Here is a 14,363-nt window from a genome sequence, read left to right on the forward strand (position 1 = left end):
TAGGAGACAGGAAAAAGCATCAGAGACTTGTAGATGTCTGACATCAGGTGCAGCTGCCAGAGTGAAGCAGTGGTTATATACCTTTTTCCAAGCCATATGAAACCTGTTAGTTTGAGGGATGCTTCCTTCCTTTGTTCTTCTTCTCTCCCTTGCTGTGTTTGCCTTTTCTCTAGCTGTGTAACAAGGAAGGAAAAGGAGTCCTGTTAGAAAAAGAGAGCCATTACATTTACAAACTAGTCAAAGTGAAAGATCTCACATCTCTGAGGGAGTGAACTTTGTATCTCCTAGAGGCATTTTCATAGTGTACCAGCAGCTTCAGTGCTCTGAACAAAAAGCAACTGAACTCCAAGAAAGATGGGTCCTGTTCCTGTGCATAACTGTCAAAACTGACTAACACATTTCCCTTGCCACATGGGAGAAAAAGATGCTTATAAACACACTCCATGTTGAAAAACCAAGTTTTATCATATTTACCTCTCTAATCCCTTTTTTACATACAGCTGCTACAGATAATACCTGACATTATTTACACAAGAGAGACTTGATCTTTTTTCTGTTTTCCTGAGGTCGTTTCTTTTGTTCATTTTTTCAGTTTTGTTGTTCCCCCTGGACAGCTGGTGAATGCTAGTTTCCTTTTGTAATTCTTGCTCTTTTCTTTCACAGAGCATTAGGAAAGGAGAAATATTTCTCTGCTGATACAGAGAGCATGGCTGTTTCTGGCTTCTAGTGGGATTTTTGTTTGTTTCAGATGGAGGAACAGATGACAGATAGGTAAGTAAAAAAGACTGAGAAAGAAATGCTTATTAAATTTTGTTTCCCTGGATGCAGCTGAAATGGATTATGATGATCAAGATTATCAGCTTTTTCTCCTAGGGATATGCTGTAAGATCTTTTCTGATTCCTTGCTATCTTTCCTATGTCTGATGTTTTCCTGTCTTGTGTTTAGAATGAGCCAAATAAATAAAATATCCATTCATTTATTATCACACATTTTGAATCACTTGACTCAACTGCTGCCAAATTTGCTTCCAGTCAGTTTGTTGAATGTGTTGTTTTCCCATGAATTCCATCTGTCAGCACTATGAAAAGTGATTCCTCATTTAACCTGAGTCAAAAAGAGCTCTTGTATCTGGCTACCTGAGTGAGATGACAGATTGGCCCAACTTGTGCTATGAAAAGTACACTTGAAATGTACTTTAAAGAGAAAAAAACCTGAAGGAGACACACTCTGGCATAGTAGCAATATTGCTTTGTAGCTCCTTTTGTAAGATTTACAAGAGGTTAAGATCCACCCCCCCACCCCCCCACCCCAAATCAGTTTTTCCTGCAGTCAAGCCCTGTTTGTTGCCTATAGGATGAAAATCCAGTTGTTTGACTTCAGATGTATTTTTTTAAAACCTGTGTATTTAGTGAGTTTTGCACAATGGACCTATCTTCTGTTCAAACTAAAATAGGGACTTTTTTTTAACTTCACTCCAGTTTTTGTGTGGCCATTAAATTTCAAACATTTTGCTCTACCATACCTATTCAATGAATGAATATCCACATGAGTATCATGAATGTCTATGTAATGTGGGCCTCCCATAGGTGTTACAAGTGGTTTCTGAAACCCATGTGACATTTGTTCGCTTGTTGATGACTTAAGGCTTCATCATTCTGTTTTAGCAGAAGGAACAGAAAAGCTGTGGGTTTGGTTTGCCTAAGCCCATCTAGTTCAGCCTAAACCACCACAATGTGCTTCTGGATATTCCATTTGAAACTTTGTTTGAACATGGCTATCAGATAAAGCCAAAAACTGGGAGAATGGAAAGTGAACAAACAAAATCCTAGACTGAGACATATCTGTTCAACTTCTCTGTATCTACCCTAAGTTTCTTCAAGGCCAAAATATTTTAGAATTTGCTTCCAAAGCAGGTGTGTCTGTTTTAGTTTACAGTTAGCAAGTCTCATTTAGACAAAAAATCCATCTAAATGTTACGAATTTTTAAACAAGTGAAGCAAGCAGATGCTTAGAGAATTGTGTGTGTAGTTTCTTAGGTGGAATTGTGTTTTTAGAATGACCAGCAAATCTAAATACTAGTGTCACTTTCTCAGCTGTTCTTTGGAGGGAAACCTAGCAGCTGCTGTCTTGTTCTGTAGGTTACTTGTGGCATGCTCTGGGCTTCTGGCAATAGATTTAATATGCCAAACCGATACTAAGATTTAAATGTCTATTCATTTCTCTGCACAGAATAAAAAACTTAAGTGGAGTTTAAACAATTAGTAGTCAGGCCTTCCTTATGCTAGCATAGAAAAAAATGAAGGCTGTAGAAATAACATGCAACTGGAAAGCAAGTAAGTAGTATTAATATTTTGCAGGAATAAAATACTTCTAAAGAATTTCACACACGGGATTTAGTTTCCTTCTCTGGTTGTTATGGCCACTATGCTTTTAAATGCTTTTGGATTAAAAATCCCCTCTCTGTTTTGATTCAGCACCTGATTTAAACACACATGTTCATCCTGATTAAATGCTTTGACTCAGTGGAAAAAATATGTTGAGCAAATATATTCAGTAAACAAAAAAAAAAATTATTTGAAGAATATGAAAATGTGGATTGCATAATTGCATGTTTTGAAACCTTGAAACACTGGTGTTTTTCTCTATAGTAAAATCTTTTACTCACTATTTTAATTTGTGAATCTTTTAGTTTGATTAGCCAGTGTCAGGTGATGTTCATGGAAGAAGCTCTTTGCTCTTCAGATGATAACAAGAAAGAACAGTCAGCTTAATGCTACCAAACTAGGGGTGTGGCAAATCTCTCTCAAGAATGATAAACTCAATGGAGTTGTCTATTTTTAACCTCCTGTTCTTTCCTTTTGGCAGACTAATCAGTGTTAGTTGAGCTGCTCCACTGAATGAATCCAAGCAACTCTGCTGCTTTCAGAAATGAACAGCAGACCTTGCAAGAGCATTTCAATTCTGTTTTGATGTATGAAGCCCCATTTTGAACCACTATGTCTGAGGAAGCCAGTTCGGAGCAGAAGCCTTCTACAACAACAGTCAGTTCAGTTGTTGTTCAGGCTGGGGATGCCAGTATTGTTATAGCTGTACTTAAGGTAAGGTAGCAACTGCTAGCATGTTTGTTCTTGGCTTTCTGTTACTCAGTGATTACTACTTTTTTGTTTTGTTTTTTTTTTTTAATGCTGCACAATGTGCAAATAAATAGTTAGCAAGAAATGATAAGGCAAGGCCATTTAATCAGTTAATGTCTGAGAGAACTTTCTCGAAAGTTAATGCTTGTTTCTGCACACAATTTCTCTGTTGCTGGGATGGGTTTTTTTGATTTTCTTTGTGTGTGTGTGTGTTTTTTGTTGTTTTTTGTTTTTTTTGTGTGTGTGTGTGCTTATTTTTAAAATTTTAAGAAATAAGTTGGCCAAAATATACAAGCTCTTAGGAGCAAGGAATTCCTCTTACCCTATCTAAAAAGAAATGAATGTGGAGTGCCATGCAAGTGTGTTAACGAGCATGATATTATCTGTAATTGTGGTTAGGACTCCTCAACAGTTATCTTTATACTCCACAAATGCAGATTCCATAAATGCATATTCTGTGTCTGAGAGTTCATATTCACAAATGTTCTAGTAGAAGCCCTTGTGTGGATGTAGTTGTCCTTACTAAGTGCCTAAAGGGCTGTTCTGGGGAATATTTGCTTACAGCTTGCACAAAATTTGGTATGGGGACTAAATTGAGTGTGTAGGTACTGAATCCCAGATGGAATTTATTGGCAGCTAGATCCTTCATTTTCCAGGCAACTTGGAAGTTATACTAGACTCAGCCACTAAGGTTTGTAATGCAGGTGGCATGACTTGGACTTTCACTGAATCACTGAATTGGAGTGATTATATAGAGTGATATGGGGTTTACCTCAGTTGTGGTGTTGAGAAGGTTCTCTCCCATAAGTTCTCACTTTTCCTGGAAGTTTGCCTGCTGCTGCAGTGGAGTATTTTTTGTTGCAATGGGTTCCCTTGTGTACTGTGGCTACCATGCTAGCCTTCAGTGACATCACTGCTTCATTCCTTATCACCACTGTCTCCGAGTTACACTTCTCAAACTGTAGCAGTTGCACAGCGCAAGGGAAGAATCTCCTATGCTTTGGGTTGCTATCAGGCTTCCTTTCTTTGTGTTATCATTCAGGACAAAATGGGAAATTGCTGTTTGGGCTCCTATTCCAAAGATTATTAAATGTCCCTATTGCTAGTTGTGTGATCTCTCTCTATATATAAATTCAATACACAGGTATGTTGACTATATGTGTTAGAAATAAGATTTGAGGTTATGGCTTCTCCATCTGCTGTAACATATTTGTACCTTCCACCCCCCTCCTCACTCAAGTTCCCATAGCTGTCTATGCAATTTTCAGCTGAAAAGGGAGATGAATTGGAGAAGCATTTTTAGCTCATTTTTATAATCTTACTCTTCACAGACAAACCCAAAAGCACAGTAGCTATTGGATAAGGCTGGAGTCTGGGGTTTTGAAGTGAAAATTCTATTGTATCCTCTGTGCAATCAAACATGTTTATGGGTCCATGTTCTCCTACAACCATGGAAATTATGTGTGACCTGAGAGCCTGTGCGAATAAAGAAAAGAAGGAGAGATTGTGCTTTCTGAAATCTGTAATTACTTGTTTATTACAGTGTGGAAAGTGGGTGAAGCTTCAGCTGGCTGAATCAACACCAAATTTATTAGAAATTGGCAGCAATCAAGATGAGACTAAAAAATTACTGCAAGACCATGAATTCCTCCTAGCTAAACTTAAGGTAAGATGTGCTAAGACCACACAAAATTAAATCTAGTCATTATATTTCAGGCACAACAGTTGACACAGCTGCCTCGGTCTCCTGTTGCAGTGTGGTTGTTAGGTTAAGCTCCACATAGAAGAAAACATATTCAGCTTTTGTCAGTGTAACAGGTCTGCACTGGAGATATACACTCGGGTGTTAGTTACTATGTTCTGACACCATTAGTAAAGATGCATAGTTTTTGTCACTTCGTAAATTGCTGTTAAGTCAAGTGAAAAATTCCTACAGCCCTCAGCAGCTGCTAAATATATTGCTGTGTCTTTTTTTTATCTTTTCTACCCCCCCCCCCCGCCGCCTTTCTGATTCTCCAGTGTTGTGAAAAGTTTAATTAGTTTCTAGCAGCTGTAAACACAAGCAAGCTCTTTGGAAGTGCAAATCTGTATAAGTGTGAAGTAGATATTTCAAGCACATTTTTAGTAAACATTAATTGATGTAATTTATGGTAAGAATGATATTGTTAACATTAAATATTACTTGTCTTGAACTAGGATGATTCTGGCTAAGTAACAGACCTGAAATCAGATTGTAGCATTCTTGAAAGCAGCATATAACAGCAATGTCATTTGGACAAAAAGTGACATACTTGCATGATAAAAAATGGATTATTTAAAATGTGGATGTTTGACACTGAAAGGAGTCCAAAGGCACCTAAGAAGTTTGGTTTTCATGTTTTAATAGGGCATACAGACTTTAAATCTGCAGACAAATTAATTAATCTAAAATCTGGAGGATTTAGCACAGCAGATTATCTTAATAGCTTCTATTTTTTTTCTTTTTTTAAGATTACATAAAATCCAAATCTGAAAGAGTAAACATGATCTGGATAGGATCAAGTGCATTTGATTTAATGCTACTTACTATGTGCTTCCCCTCTTGTAAATTTCAAACACACAAGAGGTAATGTAATAGGATGTATAGAAAATGTAATCTAATACAGAACACAGTGTGGCCTTTTGAATTGTATGAAGAGTAGCACCACAAAAGCAAACCCACCCCAAAGCAACAAAACATCAAAAAAAAACCCAGAGAAGTTGGTTCTGCTACTTTTACTTGTGTAAGTGTCTCATCTTTATTGCCATCATTGCTACACTCAGGGATTCTTGGAATAGGCTGCTCTATCTTGTTTGAACAACAGAGTTAGCTGAGGTCTTACACACTGACAAAAGGAAGAACATAAGTTTTGTCTCATAACCATTGAAAAATAAATTTTAGAGAGTCACCCCCCGCCCCCCCAGTAATTACAATGTTTAAAAGAAAAACAAAGGTTCTAATAACATTTTGCCATCAAGTTAAAGCTAAGGGGGAAAAAAAAAAAATGTGCATATTGGCCTAAGAAAGACCTTGTAGTTAGTACTGAAAACCTATAAGGATATGAACAAGGACAGTAAAAAAAAAAAAAAAGAAAATCCTTTCTATGGGCTTCAGCTCAAAAGAAAGAAATAAGAGCTGTCATATATGTAATCTCTAGGTGCATCCCCAAGCTGCTATTCTTAAATTTTCTTTTCTAATCTTTAAACCAAAATTAACTTGGAGGTATGAAAAAATTAAATAATCCAAAGCATTTCATGCTGTCTGCTCATTCAAAAGTCTGAATTTCTACTCCTACTACTCTAGATACATGGAATCTTAAGTTTGTTTTTCAGTTAGCAGCATTTCTTTGTTTTCTGCTCACAATAAATAGTAAAACAATAAGCCAATTGCAACTATTTCAGTTAATGTTAATGAAAACGCTAATTTTTTTAAAACTCACATTTGTGAGGCCTTGTGACTGATTGCTTAAACCCAGATAACTGATCTTGATTTGGATCACCAAAGTTTAATAGGTTATATTAGATCAGAAAATTTATTGTGCATAATCTGTTAAACAGTGCTTGTCATCCAAATATATTGGGAACAAATTATTTCATGTTTTACATCTGCAGTCCTTCTGAAATTCAGTACTGATTAATATACATCCTATAAAAGGGTTATGTTAAAATGATCAGTTTTTCCCTCAACAGCTGCAGAGGTGCAATAATATAGGACTGGAGTGTCATTATAATTCATATTGACTATATTTTTCAGACATGACCCTTTCTGTTTTATAGTAAGCTGCTAACACTTGTTAGTAATTATTCAGTCCTAATGTACTAAACCCATTCATCAGAAGTTTTTGCAGTAATTCTTCTTAGTCTTTGAAGTATTGATTACAGTAATTTCTTCAACTTAATGCTTGTTACTGAATTATGCATTAATTATACAAAAACGGATACAGAGGTAGTAATGCTTCACTTTTCAACATTTATGGACATAAAGTTTTAATTACTTATGAAAGCATAAGAAAGAATTTGAAATATGGACAAATCCCAGTTAAAGAATAAATCTTTGGAAGCAGTGCTGAAGAAGCTATGCACTTTTAGAAGATAATTTATGGAATATCTGACTGTGCTGGCATTATGCTATGTTATTTTGCAAAGGTATTCTGGTCATTATCATCCTTTTACTTTTTAGCTTCATCATTCTCATCCCAGTATATATATTGTAAGTTTCAGTCAAAATATCCAGGCCAAGTTCTTTCATTGATTTCATGCATTGAAGATTCATAGGTGTAAATAAGGACAAAATCTGAGATGGCAACCAGTGATCAGTATATAGTATTCTCATGCTAGAGGAAAAGGAATTTAATCTCACTATTCCAGGGAATTAGTTTTGACTTGAAATGTTAACAGGAGTTTAAAAAAGCTAAACAATCATTTTGACACTAAGTCAGATGGAACTTCAAAGGCTAATAAGTAACATTGAATGAGAAAACAGAAATTTTTAGAACACTTCTTTACTGCTTTTAATTTTTGGAATCATTGGGATAAAAATGGGTGTGTGCACTATAGGGCCATTAGGAAAAAAAAGTTCTAAAATGTCCTAGAGTACTCTATCATACTTATTACTGATTTAAATTTGTTCCATTGAATTTGGGAATTTGGAACACCATACTATTTTAATAAAAAGCAGAATATAACTGTTTGAAAATGGCTGCATTTCAAATATTTATGGGTTAGGAAAGATATGTGATCTTTTTATAGAGTTGAAAGTATAAAAGCCAAACTGGAAATAGTAAAACCTAGACAAAACAAGAACCATGTACATAATGTTTACAACATCTATTTAAAATTCCTTTGAGGGCTCTTGAAATTCCTTTCATGCATAATATTGATGTCCTTTATAGCAGACATTATTCTTTTGTTTTTGCTGAATTATCATACTCACTACCAGTAGCCCAGAAGATTAATGAAACTTGTTAGCAGCTGTGATTTAAGAGGTAAGGCTGTAGTTCAGTTTCTTAATTTTGTTCAAGGATACCTAATTTATAAGGACAATATCTATATGCTTGTGATTTGTTCTAGGCAAGCTCACAGATTTGTTTTCCTCTGGACATGAATTTGGCATTCGTAAGTTTTAGACAACACGTATTCTTTTATAATTGAGGACACTTGATAAGTCTAGGTGCTGCCAAAACTTATATCTACGCATTGTTGCAGGTTCCATGAACTGAAACAAACAAACAGAAAAGTATCTTTTGAACACAGCTAAGAATTAAACAAATGCCATCGTGTTCAGAATCAAAACTCTTTTTTCTTCGTGATTTGACCCTTCAGTAGTCAGCTAACAGGTTCTGATTCTAAGCCAACATATTAGATTTCCATTTTAGTAAATCAGATCATATCAGCAGTAAGAGTTTTGTTGAAAGCATCAATTTATGTAATTTCAGGTATTGTCCCCAACATTTGCCTCATCCTTGTTTAGATGACCTTCAGCAGGTTTATCTGTTCTGGAAATAAAAATGTACGTGTGTGTATGTTTTGGGATCTCATTCTTAAAAAAAAGCAAAGCTTTCACAAGGTAGAATTACTATATTTGCATCATGTATGCACTTTTCCTCTTTCTTCTGCTCTCCATAATGAAGTTATTTCTTATAGTTTGACTCTCCCAACATTAATGTTTTCTGGCTTTTATATATATATATATTTATTTATTTATATAGATAGATATAAAAAGACTCTGTGTGCGCAGCTGGGGTTTTGGTTCTGACTGTCAAAATCCCCACTAAGACAAACAGTGGCATTCTTGTTTCTATTCCAAAGTTCTGGTTTTTATCATGAAACAGACTGTGGCAGAAACACTACTAACTAGAAAAAACATCTAGCCTATGAACGCTGCTATTAATTTGGCTCATGGACCTGAAGATTGCTCCTAATAATTTTATTTACTTCAATTCACAGAACAAAACTTGTAAAAGAATAATATATATGCTAATAGCCAAGAAAAACAAATTAGAAAATTACATTTTTCAAAACCCAACAATGTAATGTGCCATTTTAAATTTTATTTTTTTGTCATTGGATATATTTTAAATAAGTCAGTTATGTTAAGCAAAAAAATTTCCATAATGCTTTTTTTTTTGGTACATTTATGGAAGAAAATATTTGTTATTGTCTTCTGAATTATTTAAAATTAATTATTGAGATGCCCAACAGCATAACTAGCAGCAAGGTTTGGTTGCATTTCCATCATAAAGTATCATTTTTGGAAATTATTTTGAAAAAACTAATAAAAAAAGAAAAAATATGCTCTATTAAATATCTTTTTCAGAGTTACTTCAGATTATTCACCTGTTTCAATATTTAAAAAATTATCACTGAAACAGTATTTATCTCAAAACAGTTTTATGAGTGATTTCTGGGGTCAAGTTAATAACTATTTGTGTTGTATAATTCAGCATTACTTATAAACAAAATTGATTTTGGAGGCATTTCATGAGGAGGATAGTTTGCACCTCTGAAAGTTCCAAGTTATAATATTCACAGTAAGAATCTGAAGGTGGACCTTTGCACTATGTCAATTAAGAACTAAAGTGCTCTCTTTGCTAGAGCCATACCTTGTAGATTGGAAATAAATTGGGAGTATTCAGGGAGTTCAGGTCTCTGCAAGCCTCTTGAAATGGCTGGGAAATGAGGCAAGAAGAATCTCACCCATGATATTAATTTTTAAAACTGTGAGTTTTTTTTCATGCCTTACCTGTTAAAGCTAGGTAACTGCTCAGAGAAATTTCTGTATGAGTTTCCCATCTTCTCTCTAAAGTTTAGAACAACCCAAATACTGGAAATTTTAACACTGCATTGAAGTGATTTGACATTTAGTACTTGAACTCTGACATGAACTCACACTTTGCATAAATCAAACCAATAAACCTTATTTATTTTCCTTTTTTATAGCTTTCTAAAATTCCTATCTTGTTTCCTGATTCATGATTCTTCTACAATATTATTTCCCTAAATGTAATGTACTGTTGAATTTGGGTTTTGAGTGCTATCATTTTGAATAAGCTGCTTCAAAAGAGTAAGATGTTTTTCTATGCTCTGTAGACAAGCAGAGTTCTAGACATCCCATGTTATGTTGAAACTGGACAAAGAACAAAGCAGTGTCATGGAATATTAGTAATAAATTCCACTTTTATGTGTCTGAGCAGCTAGTCAAATTGCCCTTGACTGTATCTTCATGGTATCAAAAACATTGTTTTGTGCTGGGCTTTTATTGGTGTAGCCTTTTAAAATCATCTTGCAAACACTGTCTGTGTTTTCAAAATAGGTTTTGGAAATCAGTATCTACATCTGTTTTGAAGGAATGTAAATGTCATATCCTACTTTTATGTTGTCTGTGAAAGGTAATGAATGATAATAGGAACAGATGGCATCAGGAATAAAATGAAAGACTAAAATATATTTAGGAGCGGCATACTACGGTTATGTGTGCTCATTTACCTATTGGAAATTGGCTTCAATTAAAGCAATTGTTCAATAGCATTCCTTGTGGCGTAACAGGTAAGATGAGAGCAAAAGCACAAGTCTACCAATTTTACTAGCATCATATAGCACAATAAAAATGTGTGATTGCAAGTTCAATGCAGGTTTGCCTTTGGTGTGCTTGATCTATTTTTATGGTGAAAACCCAAACTATCTGAAGTTAACAAAGTAGAAAACAGAGAATGGGGCTTGAAATAAAGTGAACTTACTGATAAAGTAACTTTCTTCTTCCTGTTAGTATTGTGTTGAGCATTGGATATTTCAAAACCTTGCCTAGAATGCAGTGTCCCCAACAAGTGGACAATGCAGACAAACATGTGCCCTATTATGCCATCATCATGGCTGTAGGTTACTTCTAAAGGCAATTCCTGGTGGGGGGGAAAAAAATGCTTCAACCCTTCATTTTCAATGAACTGTAAGCAGTTTTCTCAGAGAAGTAGGAATATTATATATTATCTTCTTGCTAGTTTTCCAGCTCCTTGATAAATAAAAGGGAAAATAATCCCTTACTTTTTACCATTTTTAACTGTAAACAATGACTGCTATCATAAAAAAATCTCCAAATTTGTTTTCTAGCTATCACCTAGCCTTAAAGTGAACTTTTTATTTGCAACAAAATGGTTTTGACTAAACACTTAGAATTCTGATGTTTTATTGAATAGCTATTTCATGTGTCTCCTGACTTCATTCTCCAGTAAAAGCAATATTGCTTACAGGATTGTTTCTCCAATAATAAGACATAGTCTCCTTTTGCTGGACTTCTGTCATTTCTGAGAAGTGTTGTGACTAGGTACCTGTCAAGGTCCGGAGACCTTAGATGTCTTGGTCCGGAGACACAGTTCTTTTAAATATTCCCGTGTTGTGAAATTAAAGGCACAAACGTGGCCAAAGTATCAACAGCTAGACTATTTATTAGATAAATAAAGTGGACATAAGAAGGGAGAGGGAGAAAATAAAGAGAGAGAGAGAGAGACGAGAGATAGAAGAGAGAGAGAAGAGGAAAGGAATTATATTACCACACCCCTCATCCCCCCCAAGACAGTTAAAGTCTGTGGAGGAAAGGTGCTGCAGGAGATGTTGGGTTTGTAGAGAAATGGTGTTGAGGCTTTTGCTGGAGAACAGCTGTGGTCCTCTGGGGAGATGTTCGGTTGATACAGGAACGGTGCTGAGGCTTCTCTGGGCAGCCTGGGTCTGTAGAGAAGGGGTGCTGAGGATTTGGCTGGAGCTGTGGTCCTCCGGGCAGCTTCTTTTCTCTGGAGCAGCATCGTCCCGGCTTTCTCTTCTCAGCGGCCTGGCCCGTCGCTTGTGTTTTCCTTCATCTCCATTTTTCTCCCCGTTTTTCTCCTCTGTTTCTCTCCTCTGTTTCTCTCCACAAACCAGTAGTTGCTCAAGTCTTTTATACAGTTTTTTAGTCCTCAGGCAGGTGTTGGTGTGTCAGGTATTCCAGAGGCAAGGAAATAATCCAGGTATCTGTTCCCCCGGAAATCTTTCTGTGTATTGCTGTGTATGTGGGCAAGATTTTTGGATGGAGGCGAGGGGGGAATCTCCGTCTACCCCATCTCCATCCAGACAAGTCCTCCCACATTCCTTTACACAGGTGGTGGAAACCATCGTATCACCCTGCCCAAGGTACTTGATGGGCGGAAACCACCCTGCCCAGAAAGCGTGATGGCTGGGTCCTTGGGTCCATTGTTGTAGTCCCGTGTTATCACGATGCAATCACAAGCTGATTTGCATCCAGGATTGGTGGACAGGATTCTTTCCACCTTCTTTCCAGTGGCTCTGCTATCACTTTATCTTTGTTGACTCACATAGAGAAAGACAAACTTATTAGACTCTCACAGTACCCCAACAAATAAAGAAAAGGTGGACATAATAAATGGAGTCATGACAATAGAATTTTCCACATGTTTGTTTATATGCTTATGGAACCCAATTTTTCAAATAAAGTCAAACATGTGCGAAAAGTAAATGCTTGGCATAAAGAAATTTGAAAAAAATTTTGCATCAAAAATGTTGATAAAGCATTTTTAGCTATATTTAGTAAGCACATTAAAGTATGACTACATTAGATTCATCCTACCCTGCCATCACAGGGTGATAAAGTCAAGTCCTTGTGTGTTTCATCCATTCATCTTCTGTCATGACATTTATTTTATTCTACACATTGACCTTAAGACTTCTACAAAGCTTTCACAAGGCTTTTTTTTTTTTGTTCCCCATTCCCCCCACCCCTTCTAGGGAACAAAACAAACTTCTTTTAAATCTGTTATTGAGGATTCATACAACACAGATAGCAGTTGGCAGTTGTCCTGGTTTAAAATCAGCTAGCAGCTGAGTCCTGGCAGTCCTGTTACAACAAAGGGGTTTTCTCCTTCCCTCTCTGCACTGGGGCAAGACCCACACTGGAAACTGAGGAACAAATGCAAAAAACCTGGAACAAGAAACTTTATAAGCTACAGAATATATTACAAGCCCCCTAAACCTAATCCAGTCTTTCCTGTCATACAGCGAGCATGATATGAGCATGTTGTAGTGTAGAATATACAATCCAGCTTGCTCTGTTATTCTGTGCCACTGGGGGCCATGGTAGCCCAGTTGTGCCATCCTCTAGCCCTCCTAGTAAGGCAGGTCAGCTTAAACCACTACAGCAGTAACTTTTATCTTTTTTTGAAGTTGAACAAAGAACCAAGGTTTTGTACATATGTTTAGGAAAATCCAGTATTACACAGACAGCATAATTTTTATAGCTTTCACAATTTAAAAGTAACTGAGAAATAATGGTGTAAACCAATATGAGAAAAACCAAGAAAGCATTGAAAGAACTGTGTTAAAGATTGCAGTGAAAGATTTTTATTGATAGTTTTAATGAGCTCTGCTCATTAACATACTACTGATTGTTTTCGGAGTTGTCTGTGAAGTTAAAATAATTTCATTCTGTTTATTGTGAAGAAAATAAAAGTTTGTCCTGCATTTGGCTAGGACAGGGTTAATTATACATATTCACAGATTCACCTCGTCAAATCCCCTTGCAGTGTGCAGGGACACCTCCAACTCGATCAGGCACCCCAAGTTTGATCTTGAATATCTCCAGGGATGAGGCCTCAACCACATCCCTGTATTTTACCACTCTCATTGTAAAGAACTTCCTCCTTCTGTCAACTCCAAATCTACCCTGCTCCTATTTAAAGCTATTGCCCCTTGTCCTATCACTACAAACCCTTCTAAACAGTCCTTCCCCAGCCTTCCTATAGGTCCCCTTCAAATACTGGAATGTAGCTATGAGTTCTCCCCAGAGCCTTCTGTTCTCTAGGCTGAAAATGCTAACTTGCCCACAAGCAGTCAAGGAGGGGCCAGATGAACCAGCCAATGGACAATTCCATACCATGAATGTCATGCCTGCTATATAAAGAGGCGGGGGGCTGGTTTTGGCAGCCTCAGCGGTTCTCTGGTTCAGAATTTTGTTGTGTGGGTGTCGTGCAAGTGCATCACATTTTATATTACTCATGTTTATGTATATTACTTTATTGTTGTTATTCCAGTTGTTCATTTGTTCTTTGTGTTGCTCTCTTAAACTTCTTAACTCAACCAGCAGGGTTTTGCATTTTGCTTCCAATTTCTCCTTCCCACCCTACTGAAGGGAAGGATGGGGGCAGTTATATAAGAGGCCATGTGAGGCTTAA

The 14,363-nt window shown here is 36.4% G+C and overlaps 1 protein-coding gene across 1 annotated transcript in view; it reads left to right on the plus strand.

Moving 5' to 3' along the window:
• Positions 1–684: 684 nt before the first annotated feature.
• CCDC141 (coiled-coil domain containing 141) overlaps positions 685–14,363 on the plus strand; it is a 62,635-nt gene continuing 48,956 nt past the window's right edge. The window contains exons 1-3 of the mRNA XM_068138462.1: positions 685–771; positions 2,867–3,099; positions 4,679–4,801. Of these exons, the coding sequence (XP_067994563.1) occupies positions 2,998–3,099; positions 4,679–4,801 (225 nt within the window). The 5' untranslated portion in view covers positions 685–771; positions 2,867–2,997. The remainder of the gene's footprint in view (positions 772–2,866; positions 3,100–4,678; positions 4,802–14,363) is intronic.

Source organism: Melanerpes formicivorus, unplaced genomic scaffold (assembly GCF_026170545.1).
Source record: "Melanerpes formicivorus ecotype bairdi unplaced genomic scaffold, bMelFor1.0.p_v2 SCAF_5, whole genome shotgun sequence".
Taxonomy (NCBI): Eukaryota; Metazoa; Chordata; class Aves; order Piciformes; family Picidae; genus Melanerpes; species Melanerpes formicivorus.